The sequence below is a fragment of the Pogoniulus pusillus genome, chromosome 19, assembly GCF_015220805.1.
Source record: "Pogoniulus pusillus isolate bPogPus1 chromosome 19, bPogPus1.pri, whole genome shotgun sequence".
Lineage (NCBI taxonomy): Eukaryota > Metazoa > Chordata > Aves > Piciformes > Lybiidae > Pogoniulus > Pogoniulus pusillus.
Window position 1 is genome coordinate 11409603 of NC_087282.1, and position 21792 is coordinate 11431394.

Genomic DNA, 21792 nt, shown 5'->3' on the forward strand with positions numbered 1-21792 from the left:
GTGACAAAAGTTGGGCAATGAGACAAGGTGTGGAGATAAGGACCTCAGCAGCCTCCTGCAAAGGAGGTTCTTCTGTGGTGGCTTCATGCTTTGGAGGAGGCTGCAGGCCTGACTGGGGCCTTCCAACATGCAGCTGCTGTGGAGAAGGGTCAAGTCAGTTGATTACAATGGGGGGGATGTTGGATCAGGAGGTAGAGGGGTCCCTCAGGCAGTAGCCCAGATGGATAGGAGCTGTCTGGTTTGAAATGGAGCCTGTGGCTAACCCAGATGCTCTGGAGGGACAAGAGGTGGGCCTGGGGTGGGATGTGTCACAGGTCACAGAGTGGTTTGGGTTGGAGGGGACCTTTTAAGGCTCATCTGCTGCAACGTCCCTGCAGGGACATCCTCACAGGAGATGCTGCATAAGGCACTAGCTGTGCATCCATCCCATTTGGTCCAGGAGCCCTGCAGAACTCTGCAGGGAGCCTCTATGTTTCCTCAGCCCCATGGTGGGTGTGGAGGGCAGCCTGGCCAGGCCTGTGTGTGCTGTAGATTTGGCCATTACAAAGATGCTGTGATGGAGCCACTGTGAGGTCTGCATGGTGGAAACCATCCTCTGGCCCTCACTGACCAGCGCCTGGGCAGAGAATGCCCCTTCCAGGTGCCATCTGCTGCAACAGCTTGTGCTGGGTGTCCTGGTTACTGGTCAGAAATCTTCCTAGGGTGCTGGTGGAGTTCTTGTCCTTGGAGGGGTTTCAAAGCCACGGAGCTGTGGTGCTGAGGGCCATGGTTTAGTGGTGACCTGGCAGTGCTGGGGCAATGGTTGGACTCCATGAGCTCAGAGGTCTTTCCTGCCCCAGAGGATTCCATGGTTGTGTGGTTCCATAAGATGGGCTAAGAATGATCCATTCCTGGCCGAGGCACCAACACCAGCAGGCGTGGGAAGAGCCATTCCTTCCCATCTGACCCTGCCCTCTCGCTCTCCACACAAGGATGTTTCTGGTTCTCGTTTCTCTTGGCAGAGGATCCACATTCTCGGTCCCCTTCTCCTCCCCTCGGCCGCCTTTGGCCGCAGTCTCCTCCCCGTCCCTTCTCGGCTGGCCAGAGGCGGGCACAGGGATCTGCTGCTGCCCCATCCGCAGCCCTGCAGGCAGGCACCGCTTTGGACACCATCACCCGGCAGGAGCAGAAGCGAGCCCAGGCTGCTGCTGGCAGGAGGCAGGCGGGCAGGTAAGTGTCAGCCTGTGGTCCCAGCTGGGATGAGGGAAGGGGGAGCGACCGCAGCTCCTGGGGAAGGGAAGGGGTGGCTGAGCTGAGCTCTTCCCATCCATTTTCCTGAGGCAAGTCTTCATCCTAAAAATAATCCAGGAAAGCTGCAGTGGGGAGGAAGCTCCAAGCCCACACTCCCAGCCTAAGGCATCTCAGCTCTGGTTAGGAGTCAGGGATGTTCCTTCCGTGGCTTCCACCACCCAGGGAGCATTTGCAGCCCTTTGACTGTTCCCCTGCTGCCTGTCGGTGTGGGGTGAGGAGCACCAGGGGCTGGAGCAAGCTTCTGCCTGCCTGGTGCCACGTGGGGCTCTACAGGGTGTCACCATCTCAGGCAGGGACACCCACCTGGTGCCATGTGGGGCTCTACAGGGTGTCACCATCTCAGGCAGGGATGCCCACCTGGTGCCACGTGGGGCTCTACAGGGTGTCACCATCTCAGGCAGAGATGCCCACCTGGTGCCATGTGGGGCTCTACAGGGTGTCACCATCTCAGGCAGGGATGCCCACCTGGTGCCACATGGGGCTCTACAGGGTGTCACCATCTCAGGCAAGGATGCACACCTGGTGCCACATGGGGCTCTACAGGGTGTCACCATCTCAGGCAGGGACACCCACCCAGCTCTGCACTGTTGTGGAGATGTCACTGGTCTGGAGAACAGCCCTGGTGGGGAGCAGCTGAGGGAAATGCAGGTGTTCAGCCTGGAGAGAAGGAGGCTGAGGGGAGACCTTCTGGCTCTCTGCAGCTCCCTGAAAGAAGGCTGGAGCCAGGTGAGGGTTGGCCTTGTCTCCTGAGGAACAAGCTATGGGACAGGAAGGAACAGCCTCGAGTTGCTCTAGGGGAGGTTTGTGCTGGACACGAAGAACAATTTCTTCTCCTTGAGGGTTGTCCAGGCCTGTCCTGTCCCAGGCTGCCCAGGGCAGTGGTGGAGTCCCCATCCCTGGGGGAGTTTCACAGTTGTGAAGATGTGGTGCTGAGGACATGGTTTGGTGGTGACCTGGCAGTGCTGGGTTGGACTCTGTCAGCTTACAGATCTCTTCCAAGCAGAGCAGTCGCAGGGCTCTGCGGAGCAGCAGCTGCAGGAGCTGCTCTGGCACTGCTGGGGTTTGTGGGGCTATTCTGCTGCTCCCTGGTAGGACCAGATAAGAGCTGCCTGCTCCAGCTCCTTCCTGCTCCCTCTCCTCATCATTTCCTCCTCCTTGTCCCAGGGCAGCCTCATCCTCGTGACTGCTCTGGGACCTTGCCTGTGGCCCAGGCAGGAGCTGTGGACGTGGACTCTGCCCGGAGCTGGGACCTCCTCCTACAGAAAGGTAATTTCCTTCCACCTGTCTCTCCCCAGCACCACCTGTCCATCTGTAGGATCTGCTGGTGGCACAGCTGGTCCTGTCCTGCCTGGAGGCTCCTGCTCTGCCACCACTTGGCTTGTCCCTGGCTTCTGGTGAGGCAGAAACAGAGGAACTGGTGCCTGAAGTCCCGGCCAGAAGCAGCTCTGCCCAGAGCACAGAGGGTGGTGGTGGGCAGCTGCTGATGGGTCGAGGTTGTCCCACTCCTGGGTGCTCTCATCCTTGTTGCTGGCTCCAGGAGATCTCTGGGTGTTTATCTGTCATTCTTGTCCTCTTGGTGAAGGGTCTCCTGCAACCTGCCCTCTGACTCAGTCTTTTCCATGCACGTGCTGGTGGCCTTGGTCCTCTCCTCCATTTACTGCTCCTCGTTGCTCTTTGGACCGTGTCTGAGCTTGCTGGTGCTGCTGAGGTGATGAAGGGTGTTGCACCCAGGGCAGGGCAGGGTGAGGAGGCAGCATGGGGCAAAAGATCAGAGAGGGATTTTAGTTGGAAGAGACCTTTGAGCTCAAGTCCAACCCTTAACACAGCACTGCCAGGTCACCACCAAACCAGGTTCCTCAGCACCACATCTCCACAGCTTTGAAAGGCCCCAGGGATGGGGTCTCCACCACTGCCTTGGGCAGCCTGGGCTGGCCCTTGACAACCCTCAAGGGGAGGAAATTGTTCCTCATGTCCAACCTAAACCTCCCCTGGGGCAGCTTGGGGCTGTGTCCTCTTGCTGTGCCTTATTCCTTGAGAGAAGAGACCAACCCCCGACCTGTCAGAGAGCCGTAGAGAGTCAGGAGGTCACCTCTGAGCCTCCTTTTCTTCAAGCTGAGCAACCCCAGGTCCCTCAGCTGCTCCTCATGGGTCTTGTGAAGTTGTGGGGCCCTGCCTGACCTCTCCAAGAGGCTGCAGGCAACAGTGGGAACTCCCCAAAGCATGGAGGCATGTGGGCATGACCTGCAGGGCTGGTAGATGTCTCCACGGTGTGCTCCTGACTTACTTATATCTATCTGTGTGTTTCAGAGGACATTCACCCGGGCTCTTCTGCCAGGATAAAGCCCCAGGATGCAGCCCATGGCCCTGCACAGCCTTTCAGAGCTGGAAAGAGCCAGCCTGCAGGAGATTGCCCTCTACAAGCTGCAGGAGAAGCTGCTGGTTGGAGACCTCAGCCTGGCCGAAGGTAGAGGATGGGAAAGCACAGCTGCTGGTGAGATCTGAGCCCTCACTTCTCATCCCCACACCTCACGCCAGGGGCTGGAGGCTGTGGACGTTTGGGGCACTTCTGGTCTGCTTTGCTCACTGTTCCTTGCTGTGCTCTGAGCCTGCAGGGCCTCATCAGCCTCTTGAGGAGGGTTTGCGTGTCCAGAGCAGTGTGAGAACGTGACCTTGCCTGCGGTCTGCCTCTGATCCCCCTGATCCAAACCAGATGGGAGAACACTTGGCAGAGCCTTGCACCCAGGCTGTCTTAGTGCTGTCAGGATGGGACAGGCTATGATTTCAGGACTAATGGCCAACACAAAGAGGAAGTGGCCTCCAGTTGCCCTAGGGGAGGTTCAGGTTGCACATGAGGAACAGTTTCTTCCCCTCAAGGCTTGCCAAGGCCTGTCCCAGGCTGCCCAGAGCAGTGGTGGAGTCCCCATCCCTGGAGAGCTTTCATAGCCGTGGAGATGTGGTGCTGAGGGGCATGGTTTGATGATGCCCTGGCAGAGCTGGGTTTATGGTTGGACTTGATGAGGTTAAAGGTCTCTTCCAACCAAAACTCTTCTGTAGCTCTGCCGTTTGAGCAGGAGATGACCAAGAAAGAGGAGAGCTTTGAAGGATGCACAGCATCAAGCTGTGGTGCATCTCAGGGAAAAGCAGTTGTCCTCATCTCCAGGGTTTGTCATGGGTCATGAGAGGCCTGGAACAGAGGCTGAGGGAGCTGGGGGTGTGCAGCCTGCAGCAGAGGAGGCTCAGGGCAGAGCTCATTGCTGTCTACAACTACCTGAAGGGAGGCTGTAGCCAGGTGGGGTTGGGCTCTTCTGCCAGGCAAGTAGCAATAGAAGAAGAGGACACAGTCTGAAGTTGTGGCAGGGGAGGTCTAGGCTGGATGTTAGGAGGAAGTTGTTGTCAGAGAGAGTGATTGGCATTGGAATGGGTTGCCCAGGGAGGTGGTGGAGTCACTGTGCCTGGAGGTGTTGAAGCCAAGGCTGGCTGGGGCACTTAGTGCCATGGTCTGGTTGCTTGGCCAGGGCTGGGTGCTAGGTTGGACTGGCTGAGCTTGGAGCTCTCTTCCAGCCTGGTTGATTCTATTCTATGGTTCCATTCTATATGTGCTGCTCTGTCCTGGAGCTACCAGCTCAGGCTTCCTGCACAGGGGGATGGTCTCTTCCAGCTCCTGATGGGCTCTCTCTTGTCTGCTGCCTGATGGTTTGTTTCTCTTGGGAGCATCTTCTGAGCTTCAGAAGCACAGTTATGCTGATGGTGCTCAGCCTCAGCACGTTGTGTCCTCCCTCCTCACCCTGTGGTGGCCTTTTGTCCCCTGAGCTGGGTGTGTTTTGTCTGCAGGTTGCACTTTGTCTCCCTGCTGTCTGCTCAGCTGAGCGAAGCAGCGCTCGTGGTGCTGCAGAGGAATCTCTGCAGGCAGCTCTGTGTGCATGTTCCTCATTCCAACCCTCTCAGCTTCCTCCAAATCCCTCAGAAGAACAAAAACAACTCCACCAGTTGCTCCTGGGAAGAGAATCACTCAGGAACAAGGAGCTCAGTCAGGCCAGGGTGATATCTCCTGGAAGGTTTTAGGGTGGGCAGTGGATGAGTTCTCAGCTCATTGCTGCTGCCTGTGCTCCCTGGCTTCCCTCTGGGTAATTCTTGGGAGCAGGACTTGCCCCAGGACCAGCATGGGACTTCTGGTGAGGTTCTCATAACCTCACTGAATGATTTGGGTAGAAGAGGACCTGAAATATCATCTGTCATGAGCAGGGACACCTTCAGCTAGACCAGGTGGCTCAAAGGTCTGTCCTCCAGTGGGGTATGGCAAGGCAGAAGGCCACCAGAGCAATCAGCTGTGGTTCATTTGGACTCTGTTCTGTCTGTGGTTCATGTTTGTGGACTCCTGGGTCACACAGCTGGACAGGAGGACATCAGAGAGCTCTGGTGGGCTGAGTCCCATCTCACAGCTGGGGTCTCTTTAACCCACCACTATGGTGTAGTGCCATGGAGATCAGGTACCTGAGTGTGGAGGGATCATTTCTCCACACTGGGAGGATGGTGGAGGAGGTGCCCAAGACCAGGCTGGATGAAGCTTGGACCAACCTGGTCTAGTGGAAGGTGTCTCTGCCCATGGCAGAAGGACTGGAACTAGATGATCTTGAAGGTCCCTTTATTGTGGAGCCATTCTATGGCTCTCAGGTTTGCCCCAGGTAGCTGATGCTCACCATGGCACCTCCACGTCACATCAGGCCCACAGCATCCTCCTGTGCTCAGAAGGTCCCTGTGTGGCTGTGCTCTGCCCACGAGGCTCAGAAAGGTCTTCATCAGGTGAATGACACAGAACCTTTGCTTCCTTCTCTCCTGACAGTTGGACCTAAAGGCAGCAAATCCATCCGCCAGAAGCTGGAGAGCTTCTCAAGGGAGAAGAAAGGTGAGCAGAGAGCTCTTTAACCCACAGTTTGGGAGTTGGTGCTTCTGGTGGGGCTGAGCAGAGAGGTGCCCAAAGGCTGCTTTGCCCTGCAGTGCTTTGTCCCTGGTGTGTTGATGTTCCCCAGAGTAATGGAGGCTGGAGGGGCTGGGGATGTGTGGACAGGGACGTGAATGGTTCTGTCTGCTCACTTTACCCCTCTTGAGCTCTGTTTTATTGTCCCTTAAAGGACATCAGCCACGACCCTGAGGAGATCAGAGATGTGGAGCAGAGCTGAGGGGGAAGGAGTGCTTGGGACTTGTCTCCTCATCAGTGCTAAGCCTCCTCAAGGAGTTTCTCACTGGTACTTTACAAAAGGGATCCATAGCCCATGGTGGTGTGGAGGCTGAAGGGAGGAGGTGAAGTTCCTCCTTCCATTCTGGAGCCTCTATTACAAGAGGTGCTGGAGCATGTCCAGAGCAGGGCCAGGAGGATGCTCAGAGGGCTGCAGCAGCTCTGCTGTGAGCACAGACTGAAAGAGTTGGGGCTGTGCAGTCTGGAGAAGAGGAGGCTCCCAGGTGACTTTCTTGTGGCCTTCCAGGATCTGAAGGTGGCTACAAAAAAGCTGGGGAGGGAATTCTGAGGCTCTCAGAGAATGACAGGACTGAGGGGAATGGAGCAAAGCTGGAGGTGGGGAGAGTCAGAGTGGACATGAGGAAGAAGTTGTTCAGCATGAGAGTGGTGAGAGGCTGGAATGGGTTGCCCAAGGAGGTGGTTGAGGCCCCATGGTGGAGGTGTTTAAGGCCAGGCTGGCTGAGGCTGTGTGCAGCCTGCTCTAGTGTGAGGTGTTTCTGCAGAGGGGTTGGAACTGGCTGATCCTTGTGGTCCCTTCCAACCCTGACTGATTCTATGATCTGCAAAGGAAAGGTTATGTGGGGAGAAAACCCACGGATGCCAAGACTGTTGTTGGACAGAGGTGGCTTCCAGAAGCCCTGCAGACAACTGGAGGTTAGAATTTGGTGTGGATCTTATGTATCACACATCTCTGGTGCTTTATGAAGTCTCACAGACATGGTGGCATCTTCATGAGGCCAGCAAAGGGAAGGAAAGGTCAGAAGAAAGTGGACAGCCTGCAAGAGTCATGCTGATTGAGATCAGCTTTCTTGCTGCCTTCCCAACACCACTGTAAATCCTTTTCCCTCCTCCCATGCCACGTCCTCCTCCTCCTCAGCTCCCCAGCCCCATTCTGTGATGCCCTGGGGCTGCTCTTCCCACGCACCCCTGAACATCCAGGCTGCCAAAGAGCTGGAGGAGAATCACAGAATAGAATAGAATCATAGAATCAACCAGGTTGGAAGAGACCTCCAAGCTCATCCAGTCCAACCTAGCACCCAGCCCTATCCAGTCAACCAGACCATGGCACTAAGTGTCTCATCCAGGCTTTGCTTCAACACCTCCAGGGAAGCAGGGAGCAGGAGGGGACAGGGCATGTGAGGACACCAATAGTTACAGGATGACCACCCTGAAGTCAGGCTGCAGATCTGCCTGTCACATATTGACAGGTTGTCTTCTTCACCCTCTTGCTAGTGGTTACCATTGTGGTGTTCCCTTCTCACAGAGTCCCAGGCTGGCTTGGGTTGAAGGGACCTTTAAAGGTCATCCAGTCTGGCCCCTCTGCAGCCAGCAAGCATATCTGCAACTGGAGCAGGTTGCTCAGAGCCCCGACCAGCCTCAGCTGCAATGGTGCCAAGGCTGGGGCACCTCACACCTGCCTGAGCAACCTGGGCCAGGCTCTCATCAGCCTCAGCATCAACACTGTCTGCCTTAGACCTGGTCAGAATCTCCTCTAAGCCTCTTGGATGATGGTGTCACACAGACGTGTCCTGGAGCTGGGCCATGCTGTCCTGTTTCTCCCTGCTGTCTCCCCAGACTGCTCTCCTCAGACCTTTGGCATCCCTCTCCACCAAGTCATCGCCAACGACCGCACCTACCGGCAGCTGCAGGAGGCGGTGAGGAGCAGCCGCCGGCTCTGCCTCGAGGTGGAAGCCACCGTGACCAGGTTTCGGGCTCAGAGGCAGAAGAAGTCCCCAGTGGGCAGGAGCTGTGGCCTGGTCCCTTGTGGGGACTTCCCAGAGGAGCCACTGTCCCCAGTCCTGCCTGACAGCAGCTCCTGGAGCCAGAGAAGGGTAGGGAGAGAAGCTGTGCCATGGCGGTGCTGCGGGGCTGGGGAGGTTCCACCTTCAGCAGGTGGTGCCCCAGGGTCTTTCTTCCAGGAATGTGAGCTCTTCCTGCTGCACCTTGGGTTGGTCCTGGTCTGCCCTCAGGGAAATGGTTCTGTGTCCCCCAAGATCCTCACAGCTTCATAGAATGGCTTGAGATGGAGAGGATCTTAAAGCCCGTCTGGAGATGGGCCATGATCACAGAGTCACAGGAGCACCCAGCCTGGCAGAGCCCCTCAGCATCACCAAGTCCAACCTGGAACCCTGCTCTACAAGAGTCACCCTAAACCATAGCCCCAAGCACCACATCCAAACCACTCCTAAGCACACCCAGGGTGGGTGACTCCACCACCTCCCTGGGCAGCTCCTTCCAGTCCCTGACCACTCTCTCCATGAAGAACCTTTTCCTAATGTCCAATCCAAACCTCCCCAGCCTCAGCTTGAGGCCATTCCCCCTTCTTCTATCTCCAGTTACCTGTGAGCAGAGCCCAGCAGCAGCCTCTCCACAACGTCCCTTCAGGTAGCTGTAGACAGCAATGAGCTCTCCCCTCAGCCTCCTCTTCCTCACACTAACCATCCCCAGCTCCCTCACTCGCTCCTCACAAGATTTGCTCTCCAGGCCCTCCACAGCTTCGTTGCTCTCCTCTGGCCCTGCTCCAGCACCTCCACAGCTCTCCTGGATTGCAGTGCCCCAAACTGAACCCAACACTCGAGGTGTGGCTTCACCAGAGCCGAGTGCAAGGGGACAATCACCTCCCTGCTCCTGCTGGGCACAGCATTTCTGACCCCAGCCGGGATGCCACTGGCCCTCTTGGCTGCCTGGGCACACTGCTGGCTCCTGTTCAGCTGCCTGTCTGATACAGCCCCCAGGTCCCTTTCTGCCAGGGCTGATGGGTGAGAGGTGCTTGGCCAGCTCACTTCTCATGGAGCTGTCCTTACCAAAAGGACAAGTCAAGACAGCCAGAGGTAGATAGGGGTGGGAGGAGGTTGTCCATCAGTGCTGTGGGTTTTTCCACTCTTCCATTGCCTCACATCTTGGATATTGGGCTTCACACTTGTGAAGGGTTGGACTTGATGATCTGTGAGGTCTCTTCCAACCTTGGTGATACTGTGATACTGTGAAATTCCCAGCAGGAATTGTGGCCATCAGTGCTGGGTCATGTTGGCCCTCGGTCACAAGAGGGACATCAGCTGGTCTGCTTTCAGCATTGACTACCCAAAATGCTCCATGGGAGGTTCAGGTTTGACATGAGGAAAAATTCCTTGCCCTTGAGGGTTGTCAAGGCCTGGCCCAGGCTGCCCAAGGCAATGGTGAAGTCTCCATCCCTGGAGGGGTTTCAAAGCCCTGGAGGTGTGGTGCTGAGGGACACGACCCAACAGGAAGACAGCTGCCACCAGGAGCAGTGCACAGGCATGGCTCCCTGTGGTCCTCTAGCCTCTGTGGACCGCTGTGTGTGCCTGGAGGTGCTGCCTCCCAATCCCACCAACTCATGAGGTGCCAGCAGCAGTGGTGTGCTGGGCTCTGGCTGGGTAGTTCCTGCCACCCCACAGACCACCTCCACTCCATCGCAGGGCGCAATGTCTGTGGACTCCATCACTGACCTGAGTGACAACACTTCCAAGCTGCTGGAAGCACTCCAGTTGTCCCACCCTCACGAGCTGGATCCACGGAGAAGCCTGGGCAAGAAGAAGATGCTGAGCCTCAACCCCATCAGCTGGCAGGTCCCACAGATCGTGGACAGATGCTGCAAGCACATCGAGACCCATGGTAAACGTCGGTGTCTCTCTGGCCAGCTGGTGGGATGGGTTCTACCACAGGGGTTTGGTGGAACCCATCTTATGTGGTGGGCTGGGACATTCTGGCCTGGTTCTCTGAGCTGGGAGGAGGCAGCTGAGCCCTGGGGCAGGGCACAGCCCTGGCAAGCCACATGGGATGGGTTCTTGTGGGTGGGTGAGGTATCTCGGCTGAGAAGCAGTCGTCACTGTGTGGCATCTCCTGGCCATAACTCGCCCTGCCAACCCAGCATCTAGCTCAGAGTGGCCCTACAGGTGAGATCTGGTCCATGCACGACCCCAGGAGATCTGACAGCTCCACACACTCTGCCAGCAGCTGGGAAGGACTCACTGCCTCATGTGCAGTGCAGGAGGAGCACCTCCGGCACGCTGAGATGCTGTTCCCAGGGTGGCAGGGGGCTGTGGGGGCACAGGGCACTAACCTCTCTGTCCCCCAGGTCTCCAAACAGAGGGCATCTTCAGGGTTGGGAGCTCCAAGAAAAGAGTCCAGCAGGTGAGTGAGATGTTCACAGCATCACAGCATGTTAGGGGTTGGAAGGGACCTCCATAGATGATCGAGACCAACCCCCCCATGCCAGAGCAGGGCTGCAGAATCCAGCACAGGTCACACAGGAGCACATCCAGGCAGGGCTCCAGAGAAGGAGACTCCACAGCCTCTCTGGGCAGCCTGTGCCAGTGTTGGCTGCATCCAAAGGACAGGTGGGGGATGCATAAAGCAGACAGTGATGTGAAGAGGTCCAGAACATCACAGGCATGTGCTGCATCACAACCAGCCTGTGACCTGCTGCTGGATCCCTCTCCCAGCCATGGAGAATCTGCTTCATGTCTCCAAGCTGCCTTAGCAGATGAACCTCTGCCCCCTTCCTTGGCACTCTTCTGGGCTCCCTTTGCAAGCCAGTGGCTCTTCCTAGTTAGTCTTGTGGCCCATCCTCTGGCAGCAACAGGATGTGGGCTTCTGGGATGTCTTCTTTGGGGGTGACATCTGCACCAGGAGAGCCTTGGGAGCAGCCAACCCTCCTGTCTGGCCACGGCAGTAGCTCATTACAGGCCCGGATCCTGACCATGTATGAAGAGAGAGAACTGACCATTGGTTTTGGTTTTATTCTTCTCCTTCCTTCCTTCCATCTTTCAGCTGAGGGAAGAGTTTGACCAAGGGCTGGATGTTTTCTTGGATGAACATCAAAGTGTCCATGATGTGGCTGCCCTGCTGAAGGAGTTTCTCCGGGACATGCCAGACCCCCTGATTCCCAGAGAGCTCTACAGCCCCTTCCTCAGCACAGCCTGTGAGTGGAGCTGTGGGGATGGTGGTGGAGCACTGAGGCTCTTCAGGATAGACAGACCCCAAGTCTGCAGCACGTCTCAGCACATAGAATCACAGAATCAACCTCATCCAGCCCAACCTAGCATCCAGCCCTGGCCAATAACCCAGACCATGGCACTAAGTGCCTCATCCAGGCTTTTCTTCAACACCTCCAGGGATAGCAACTCCACCACCTCTCTGGGCAGCCCATTCCAATGCCAATCACTCTCTCTGACAACAACTTCCTCCTAACAGCCAGCCTAGACCTCCCCTGCCACAACTTCAGACTCTATCCCCTTCTTCTGCTGCTGGTTGACCAACCCCCATCTAGCCTTCAGGTAGCTGCAGACAGCAATGAGCTCTGCCCTGAGCCTCCTCTGCTGCAGGCTGCACACCCCCAGCTCCCTCAGCCTCTCCTCACAGGGCTGTGCTCCAGGCCCCTCACCAGCTTTGTTGCCCTTCTCTGGACATCTTCTAGCACCTCAACATCTCTCTTGAATTGAGGAGCCCAGCACATGGCCTTCTTGAGGGGAATAGGAGAGCCTGGAGGAGAATCTGTGACTCAGAGATTCATGGAATGGATTGGGTTGGAAGTGACCTTGAAGATTGAGTTCCTACCTCCCTGCCATGGGCAAGGACACCTCCCAGTAGACCATGCTGCTCAAGGCTCCACCCAACATGGTGTTGAACCTCTCCAGGGTGAAGGAGGAGATCCTGGGGCACAAGGATAAACTCAGTCTGCCAGGAAAGGGTCAGCAAGTTGGGAGCTGGATGGTCTTTAAGGTCCCTTCCAACTCAAGTCATTCTATGGGGACAGAGATGCTTTTGGAGGATGCAGAGCCAGGTTTGCTTGCGTCCCACTTTCTACAAGCATCCAGAAGGGTGATGATCCTACAGGATCTGGACACAGAGCCCTGGAGCAGGTTGCCCAGAGAGGCTGTGGAGTCTCTTTCTCTGGAGAGATTCCAAACCCAGCTGGACATTGTGGTCCTGGGCAAGCTGTGGGTCCCCCTGCTCAAGCAGGGGGCTTGGACTGGATGATGTCCAGAGGTCCCTTCCAACCTCATTCTGTGATTCTGTGGGATGAGATCACCAACCTCAGAAGATGGTCAGGGTGATGGTCTCACTGCTTGTAAAGAGCCTGGAGAAGGAATCCCAGATTCTTCCTTCAAGCTCTTCTTTGCCAAAGCCATGAGACTGGGGTGGGATGGAGGATGTCCTCCTGCTGCTGCCACCTGCAGGTGCTGCAGCCTGGGGGGGGGGAGGGTTGGTGGATTTTGATGACTGGATGATCCTTCTGGCCTAGGCCAGGCCAGCTCCCCCAGAGCTCATTAGCATGGAAATGTTTGAGGGCTGGGCACTAACTAACGAGCTGCTCTCTGTCCTAGCCATGGAGGGCCCAGCACAGCTGGCCACCCTCCAGCTGCTGCTCTTCCTGCTGCCCCCCTGCCACAGCGACACCCTGCACCGCCTCTTGAGCTTCCTCAGCCAGGTGGCCCAGCATGCCCAGAGCTCCCAGGGCCCTGATGGACAGGAGGTAAGACTGGCCCAAGCATGCTGACAGCATGAAGAAGGGGTGGCCCAAATGGCACTGGTTAAAGGCAATCAGAGCTGCTTGCAAGCTGGGGTGAATCCTGTGCTAGAACCACAGTGCTGGTCAGTCTCCTTGTGCTTGGCAGCTCTGGGTAGATCCTTTGGGTCTGTTCTTGGCAGCTCTAGGTGGATCCTTTGGCAGAACCAGTGTTGGTCAATCCCCTTATGCTTGGCAGCTCTGGGTAGATCCTTTGGTTCTGTCCTTGGCGGTGCTGGGTGGATCCTTTGGCAGAACCAAAGTGCTGGTCAGTCCCCTTGTCCTTGGCATCTCTGGGTGGATCCTTTGGCAGAACCAGAGTGTTGGTCAATCCCCTTGTCCTTGGCATCTCTGGGTGGATCCTTTGGCAGAACCAAAGTGTTGGTCAATCCCCTTATGCTTGGCAGCTCTGGGTGGGTCCTTTGGTTCTGCCCTTGGCAGCTCTGGGTGGATCCTTTGGCAGAACCAAAGTGTGGGTCAGTCCCCTTGTGCTTGGCAGCTCTGGGTGGATCCTTTGGCAGAACCAAAGTGTGGGTCAGTCCCCTTGTGCTTGGCAGCTCCGGGTGGATCCTTTGGCAGAACCAAAGTGTGGGTCAGTCCCCTTGTGCTTGGCAGCTCTGGGTGGGTCCTTTGGTTCTGCCCTTGGCAGCTCTGGGTGGATCCTTTGGCAGAACCAAAGTGTTGGTCAATCCCCTTATGCTTGGCAGCTCTGGGTGGGTCCTTTGGTTCTGCCCTTGGCAGCTCTGGGTGGATCCTTTGGCAGAACCAAAGTGTGGGTCAGTCCCCTTGTGCTTGGCAGCTCCGGGTGGATCCTTTGATTCTGTCCTTGGCAGCTCTGGGTGGCTCTGGGCCCAACTGAGGGATTTTCTGGGTGCAAACACCCCAGAGGGACCTGGTTGTGTGTCCACAGGGGCATTTTTTTGTGGACTTATTCTGGTTTTTCACCTCCACCTTTCAAGAAAGCCTTCCCATTGTGCACTGATGATGATTTTGGGGTGTCTGGACAAACTGAGCTCTCTGTCTTCATGACTTAAGGAGACTGGTTTTGTCCTATGGCATAAGATGGTACAGAAATATTGGTTGTCACCTTCTGGTGGGGGTTGCTAGTAAAAGGTGGATGGGAATGGAGGGTCTGATGCAAGGAGGGATGAACATGTGCTCCAAAACCACACACCCTGGCCCTACCACCAACTTGGAGAGGGCCAAACTAGACTCAGATCAACACTCCAGCCTCACTCAGCAGCTCGTGGTTCCATCCTGGGGTTGATAAGGCTGATCTGAGACCTCTGTAATCTTCAGTTTCCTTTTGTGCTTGCTGCCAGATTCCTGGGAACAAAATGACAGCTTCAAACTTGGCCACAGTCTTTGGTCCCAACATCCTTCAGAAGGAGAAGCCTGGGGAAAAAGATGCTGTTGCCATGAACTTTGAAGACAGTGCTGCCATCATACTGGTGCTCCAGAGGCTGATTGAGCACCACCAGGCCTTGTTCATGGTAGGTGAGCCTACCTCAGGGCAGCTGCTCTAGACCCTTCCTCCCCTCTACACTCTTACAATGGCAGCAGAAGGAAGGTTCACAGCTCCACGTAGCAGCAAGTGTCTCAAGTCAGCTTGTGGATCATGAAATGGTTTGGCTTGAAGGAATCTTCCAAGGTCTTGGAATGGTTTGGGTTGAAAGGGATCTTAAAGATCATCTAGTTCCCACCCACTGCCCTGGGCTGTGTCCCTGCTGTGGTCAGCAGGGACATGTGTAAACAGAGCAGGTCGATCAAGGGATTGAAGCAGACCCAAAGGGGTGTGATGTAGGTGGGCAGAGCAGATGTCAGGTCTGCAGGGAGACGAAGGACCAGGATCAGTGCGGAGAAAGAAGGGGCTGAGGTCATGCTCAGAGCCCCAGGAGGTGTGTGGGATGTGACACCAGGTCTGTGAGCACATATTGACCCTGTGCATCCCTCCCAGGTCTCTCCAGAGATGCAGCTGGACATCCTAAAGAGGCTCTTCCAGACAGACCCCGATGTCATCGACTACCTCCTGCGCAGGAAGTTCAGCGCCACACTGTAAGTGCCCACGGGGAAGCTCTTCTTCCACAGGACAAGAGGATACAGCCTCAATTTGCCCCAGGGGAGGTTTAGATTGGACATGAGGAACAATTTCTCACCCTTAAGGGTTGACAAGACCTGGCCCAGGCTGCCCAGGGCAGTGGTGGAGTCCCCATCCCTGAAGGGGACATGGTTTGGTGGTGACCTAGCAGTGCTGGGGTCATGGTTGGACTCCATAATCTGAGAGGTCTCTCCCAACAGACAATTTCATGATTCCATGATCTCTGCTACTGTTCTGTGCCGACCTTTTGGGGCTGTCCAAAGAGAAGTCTTATCTTCAGGGTCACCTTTGGTGGTGGGGTTGGCAGCAGAAGCTCTTTGCAAAGAGCATCTCTGTTTTTTTCACTCTTAGGAGCACACAGGGTGAGGACTCGGCAGAAGACCACGCTCCAGCCCCACCACCTGCTCTGACCCACGCCCTGGAGAGAAGCTCAGTCTCATCAGACTTGTACAACAAGGTCTCCTTCCTAAACCTGGACATTGAGATCTAGCAAGCCTGGGGCATGCCCTCAGCCCTGGCCCTGTGGGCGCAGCCAGGCAGCCCTTCCCCAGCAATAACAAGTCTCCCGCCTTGGAGGAGCGGCAGGAGTATGGTGAACGTCTGTGGGAGCATCTTTGCTGAGCTGTTCTGACTTGTTCGGGTTGTTCTGCTGCTGTCAGATCCGCAGCAGAAGCGTCTGCAGGTGGCAGCAGAAAGATCTTCTGCTGCCGCTTAGTGGGGTCCTTTTTGACTCAAGGAGAGTGTGGCCAGCAGGTTGAGGGAGGTTCTCCTCCTCCCTCTACTCTGCCCTAGCGAGACCACATCTGCAGTTCTGGGTCCAGTTCTGGGCTCCTCAGTTCAAAAGAGACAGGGAACTACCAGAGAGAGCCCAGTGGAGGCTGCAAAGGTGCTGAGGGGCCTGGGGCATCTCTGTGAGAAGCAAAGGCTGAGAGCCCTGGGGCTGCTGAGCCTGGAGAAGAGCAGCCTGAGAGGGGATCTGCTCAGTGCTCAGCAAGAGCTAAAGGGTGGGGGACAAGAGGATGGGGCCAGACTGAGGGTTCTCAATGTCAGTTTTCCTTGAGTTCATGCTCTGTGAATAGAAGTTCTAGAGGATTTTGGAGCTTGTGGTGTCCTCTCATGATGTCTGGCTGAGGATGACTGCTCTGGTTTCCTCCCCTCTGCTATGAGGACAGGCTGAGCGAGCTGGGGCTGTCCACTCTGGCTGTTGGCAGAGGAGCAGAGTCACACCAACATGCCAAGGGCTTCTAAGAAGATATTTGGAAGGTCTTGGAGCAGCTTGGCTACAGTGCTGGTCACCCAATTGGTGCTGAAGTGTTCTGGTGACCTTGGCAACCTTCAGCAGCCCCCTGGTGTCCCGGGTTTATCCCCTCCCGCAGCCTCAACCGCACTCCTCGTCTCTGGAGCTTATCAGCTCTCAGGAGGCTCTCCCCAGCTATCTGTCAGCACACACATCCCTCCTCAGCCTGCTGTGCCCCAGGAGCAACTTCTCCACCCATCCCACTCACAGGGAAGGGACCTTTACAAAACAAGAGCTCAGACCCCAGAAGGTGCAGCACCGTCCAGGGGACAGATGCAGCTGAGGCTGTCGGTGGGACACCGTGTGGCGGAAAGACTCCTGGGCTCCTTAACAACCCTCTTGGTGCTCCAGGGTGCAGCCAAAGCCACGACAGAAGCTGAGCCCTGGGCTCCCTGCTCACAGAGCATTACTGGAGGACGTCTCCACCATCTGAGCGTCTCCCACACCTTGCTGTGGTGCTCACCAAGTCCTTCAGGGAGGACTTTCTGAGGAACAAAGAGGGCAAGTCCTGAGACATGGGACCGTGCCTGTGCCCTGCCTGCCTTGTTGGTGGCTTCTCCTGAGCTCTTGCTCTGCCCCAGCTCAGTTTGGTCCAGGGCCAGAGAAACCAAGAGGAAAACCTCAGAAATGAGCTGCTGTTAAATTTCTTTCTGCTGGAGACAGAAGCAGAGGGCCATGGAATGGTTTGGGTGGGAAGGGACCTTTAGAGATCATTCAGCAGTGACATCTGCAGTTACTCAGAAGTCTGTCCCCAGTTTTCACGGTGGGGAAACTCTTTGCTATGAGGGCGGTGAGACACCGAATAGGTTGCCCAGGGAGGTTGTGGATGCCAGCCTGGATGGGCCCTTGAGGAGCCTGCTCTAGTGGGAGGCGTCCCTGCCCATGGCACGAGGGTTGGAACGGGATGATCTCTGATGTGCCCCTTCCACCTCACACCAGCCTGGCATTCTGTGATTCTGTGATGCCCTTAAGCACTGAAAGGCCACCAGAAGGTCTCCTGGAGCCTTCTCTTCTCCGGGCTGAAGGTAACACCTCACCAGCTCTGGGTCTGGGTGGTGACTGGAAGAACATGGATGTGCCACGGTGAGTTCCTCCAGCTGGGTCAGCTCCTGGCTTGATTTGAGTTTGAGGGCACAGGGACTTTCTGCAGGGCTCACCAGGGGCGGAGGTGACAGTCCCCAGGCAGGTCCCTTTTCCCCATCCCGGGGCCGTGCTGGGGGCCGGGGGGGGGGGGTGTGTGCGTGTGACACAGTTTGGCGGAGTGCGACCCAAACTTCGTGTCCCAGCTTGGGGGTCAGGGCGTGGCAGGGGCGGGCCCTGCTGGAGCCACCCCTACAGCTGCGGGCGGCCCCCGGGGCTAAAACCGGTGCTGCCTTCGCCCGGGCCCCAGCGCACTGAGCCGACCCGCTCCGAGCCGGTCCGTGTAGCGCCGAGCCTTGCCTGTCGGTGAGTACCGAGCCGTGCCGTGCCGTGCCGTGCCGTGCCGTGCCGTGCCGTGCCGTGCCGTGCTGAGCAGCCGAGGGGCGGTAGTCAACGCTCAGCCGTGCCGTGCCAGCCGAGCAGTGCTGAGTCCGCCGCTTGCTGCCAGCCGCTCCACGCTGCGCTCGCCGGGCTATGCTAGCCGGTGCCAGCCGTTCCACGCTGTGCTCGCCGGTCTGTGCTCGCCGGTGAGTGCCGAGCCGAGCCTGAGAGTCGGTGCCAGCCGTTCCAAGCTGTGCTCGCCGGTCTGTGCTCGCCGGTCGGAGCCGAGCCGAGCCTGATAGCCGGTGCCAGCCATGCTAAGCCGTGCCGGCTGGTCGGTATCAGCCGTGCTGAGCCGAGCCGAGCTCCCCGGTCGCTGCCGGCTACGCAGCTGATCGGTGCCGAGCCTCCCCATAACCCCTGGCACGGGTCCTGCAAGGCCCTGTCCCCCACCCGGTCCAGCCTTGCCGAGCCGCCACGGGGCTGATCGGTCCCCGGGAGCAGGGGACAGGGGCTGGGGATGCTGCTGGGTGTCCCTCGGGCTCAGCAGGGTCCGGGAGTCCCAGTTCTGCCCGAATGTGGAGGAAGAAGCTGGGTTCAGTGTCAATACCTCCTCCTGCTTAGGAGCAGTTCCAAATGGGCTGAGGCTAGCTGGGCTGTGGGATGAGCTGGGAGGATGGCCGAGCTCAGAGCTGATGCTCCTCACCACAAGAAGGGTGAGCAGTGTCAGCCAGGGACCTGCTGCACGAAGACCTGGCAGCCTGCCCCAGAGAGGAGCAGAGCCTGGATCTGTCCCATCCCAGCCTGGAGCTGCTCCTGCGAGGCTTTTCGTGGGGGTGTCTACACGGGACATGCCCCAAAGCCCTCCCTGCGGTGGCTTCTTTCCCCCAGCAATGGCTGACGAGCTCGGTGACCTGCTGCGAGAGTTTGAGGAGGTGATGGAGGACTTTGAGAGAGGCCCTGCCTGCCAGTACGAGCAGCACTTGGAGGAGCTGAAGAAGAAGGCAGGTCACAGTGTCTACGACAGTGGCATCGATGAGCTGGAGAGTGAGTCCAGGGCTGGGCACAGAGGAGACCTGGGGAGGATGACGTCCAGTGGGGTGGGGTGGTTTTGGGAGCTCTGGGGTTCCTCTGTGGTAAGCCATGGAACTTCTTGCTCATCCCATCTCTGAGTTGTCTGTCTGACTCATCTCTTGTGGGCTGGTGAGTAGCATGAGATGGTGACCACTGGATATTGGAACAGAGCCTGCAGCATCTCCAGGGGCTTCCTCTGCTGGGCTGGCTTGAGGTACCTGGCAGCTCAGGGGGAACTGCTTCACCATGATAACCCCAAAGTGTTCTGGTGGCAGTGCCAAGATAGCCACTGGTGTTGTCTGGCCTGGCAGAGGAGCTCAGTTCCCCTTTCCCAGCCCTGCCTTGCAGCAGAGAGTCAGATGGGCTGGCCAAGAGTGAGGGGGGACCAGGAGCACCGTGCCATGCACATGGTCCATCCCTGGGCCTGCAGCTTCTTTGTAAGGTGCCTGTGGCCAGGGATGAAGACTGATGCTTTGCACCTGCAGGTACCAGCACATCCCCAGGAAGCAGTCTCAACTCCAGTGAGGAGGACCTCAACACCCCTGCTAATGCCTACCCTGCCAAAGGTGAGGCTGGAAGGTCTTGAAGGGCTTTCTTCTGAGTGCTTGGCTTGGCTCAATAGCCATGTGCTGCTCTGAGAAGGGAGGTGCCAGTGGGACGTGGCAGGATTTTTCAGTTGAGAATGAGCCCTGGGGTCCAATCTGGGTCCTGGCAGATGATGAAACTGGGCTGGTATGGTCCCAGTTGGAAGAGAGTGAAGCTAGGTTGGCATTTTCCCACTCAAGGGCAGAGGTGTCTAGGAAAGTGCAAGACTGTGCAGGGATGAGGTGGCAAAGGGAAAGTGGACACCTTGCCCAGAAGAAATTGTGGTCAGACATGAGGGGTGGAGATTGTTCTTCCCCCACATTGGAGCTGGAGTGGCAGTGGGAGGGACCTGATGGTGTATCTCTCCCTGCTAGCCAAGCTCGGAGACACGCAGGAGCTGGAGGAGTTCATCGCAGACCTGGATAAAGCCCTGCAGGGTAGGTACCTTCCTCTGATCCCTCTGCTCCTTGAGCTGCACCCAGGTGGGGCTGGAGCTTCTCCTCTGCCTGTTGGCTCGGTGGAGACCAGACCAGCATTGTCCTGGTTGGGCTTCCCATTGCAGGGCACTTGGGCCTTGGGTTTGGCTCCATGAGTGGAATCCTTATGTCTTTCATTGGTGGTTCACCTCCCTGTCATCTCCCCACATGCTCTTTCATCCCACTGCTTGTGCCCCTTCCCCTCCTGGTGCCTCAGTTTCCCCTAGCTGGAGAAGTGATGCTGGAGGGGACTGGTGGGCTGAAGCCAAATCTGGTCTGGCAATGAAGACCTTCAAAAAGGCAGCAGACAGCACAACCTGCAGAGCTATTGATGCTTTCCAGAAGGTCATGGACTCAGACCAAGTTGGGTGGAAAGGGACCATTAAAGGTCTTCTACTCCAACCCCCTTGCAGTGAGCAGGGACATCTGCAGCTAGAGCAGGGTGCTCAGAGGTGGTCAGATGCTTGTGGCTCTCTGCCTGCAGCATCTCTCCAGCTGCTGCCCAAAGGCTTTTCTTGGCTGGAGGGAAGAAGGTGAGCTGGAGAAAGTTCTTCCTTGTGATCCACAGCCCTGTGGAAATATCCCACCTGGAGGGAGCAGAGTGAGGATTTGGGCTTGAGAAGGTTCACCTAAAACATGGTGCTGGCTCTGAGTTAAGCTGTGGGCAGGTCTTGGGATGGGACTTCCCCATCTGTGGAGGAGGTATTTGTCTCCTGGTGTGGCTGTGGGTACCCCTGGGGAAGGTGGTGGTGCCATGCTGGGCATCGCTGGCAGCTGTACCAGGCAGCTCTGTGGTCCTGTGAGGTTACTGCTGCCCAATAGCTTCCTGACTGGGGAAACTGAGGCAGAAGCCACACTTCCTCTCAGAGCAGGGGGTTGGGCTGGAGGCAGAACACTTGAGTTAAAAAGCCCCAAAATATTCCCCCAGGGAGTCCCAGTTCTTGGTATCTGTTCCTGTCCCTTCGCGTGGCTGGGGGGAAGGGGAGGAACCGAACTCCTGCCTCAGCAGGGTTCTGTTCCAGCCCTGCTATGGGTGGTGTCTGGAGGGGCCCAGCACAGCTCCTTCCTCCCCCCAGCCACCTCACTAATGTCCTTGTCCCTCTTCCTTGTCCTCCAGAGATGTGAGAGGTGCCCCCACGCTGGTGAGGAGCGTGGAGAGGAGCACCCACAGCAGACCAGCCCCGTGCCAACCCACTGCGCCTTCTGCTTCTGCGTCCCTGCCACCTTGTGTGGGTGGCAGCTCTGCCTGTGCCACTCTGTGTGGGTGGGTGACAACCCTCCTATGCCACCCTGCTCCACAGCAGCGATGGAGCCAGCATCAGGGAGGCCAACTGGACTGTGCTGCTGGCCGGACCTCGCTCCGCTCCAGGACTCTGCCAGCATGAGATGGGACAATGCCCAGCACTGTGCCAGCTCCCGAGAGGGAAAACTGTCTCGATCCCAGCTGGAACCAGGACAGGACAGCTCTTGCTGGGGGCACCAGGCTTTGCCCTGCAGTGGATTTTGGGGGGGTGGAGGTCTGTACCACTGGTGAAGCCCCAGGAGAAACCCTAAGCGGTTTGAGGGAAGATCAGCAAGACCTTGGTGGCCTCTCCTGGGTCAGTGAAGCCCCTTCCCATCTCACAGGGGGTGCCAACTGCTGCTGACCCTGCTTGGCATGGGAAGCCTCAGATTGAGCACCCCCAAATCTGTTGTAAAGAGGGGGGTGGGCTATGCAGGGGGGATTCAATGAAAGGGTTTGAAGCCTCA

General features: G+C 57.1%; 2 protein-coding genes across 2 annotated transcripts; both read left to right on the forward strand.

Annotated features, from left to right (window-relative positions):
* The first annotated feature begins 624 nt into the window (after positions 1-624).
* Positions 625-16249, forward strand: ARHGAP36 (Rho GTPase activating protein 36). The gene is made up of 12 exons (XM_064159263.1): positions 625-1209; positions 2455-2556; positions 3598-3754; positions 6131-6193; positions 8099-8355; positions 9961-10156; positions 10620-10675; positions 11315-11465; positions 12871-13019; positions 14375-14545; positions 15010-15107; positions 15502-16249. Exons 3-12 carry the CDS (start codon positions 3640-3642, stop codon positions 15638-15640), a joined length of 1395 nt encoding a protein of 464 aa, XP_064015333.1. The 5' UTR covers positions 625-1209; positions 2455-2556; positions 3598-3639; the 3' UTR covers positions 15641-16249.
* A 1547-nt stretch (positions 16250-17796) lies between these two features.
* Positions 17797-21792, forward strand: LOC135183930 (regulator of cell cycle RGCC-like). Its single transcript, XM_064159264.1, has 5 exons — positions 17797-17893; positions 18800-18955; positions 19468-19548; positions 19942-20004; positions 21161-21792. The coding sequence occupies exons 2-5, from the start codon at positions 18802-18804 to the stop codon at positions 21166-21168; spliced, it is 306 nt and encodes a 101-aa protein (XP_064015334.1). The 5' UTR covers positions 17797-17893; positions 18800-18801; the 3' UTR covers positions 21169-21792.

Coding starts and splice junctions, on each gene's coding strand:
- ARHGAP36 (XM_064159263.1), top strand. CDS start 3,640: ATGCAGCCCATGGCCCTGCACAGCCTTTCAGAGCTGGAAAGAGCCAGC. Junction 8,356..9,960: donor GCTCCTGGAGCCAGAGAAGG/GTAGGGAGAGAA, acceptor ACTCCATCGCAG/GGCGCAATGTCTGTGGACTC. Junction 14,546..15,009: donor ACCACCAGGCCTTGTTCATG/GTAGGTGAGCCT, acceptor CATCCCTCCCAG/GTCTCTCCAGAGATGCAGCT.
- LOC135183930 (XM_064159264.1), top strand. CDS start 18,802: ATGGCTGACGAGCTCGGTGACCTGCTGCGAGAGTTTGAGGAGGTGATG. Junction 18,956..19,467: donor TGGCATCGATGAGCTGGAGA/GTGAGTCCAGGG, acceptor TTGCACCTGCAG/GTACCAGCACATCCCCAGGA. Junction 19,549..19,941: donor TAATGCCTACCCTGCCAAAG/GTGAGGCTGGAA, acceptor TCTCCCTGCTAG/CCAAGCTCGGAGACACGCAG.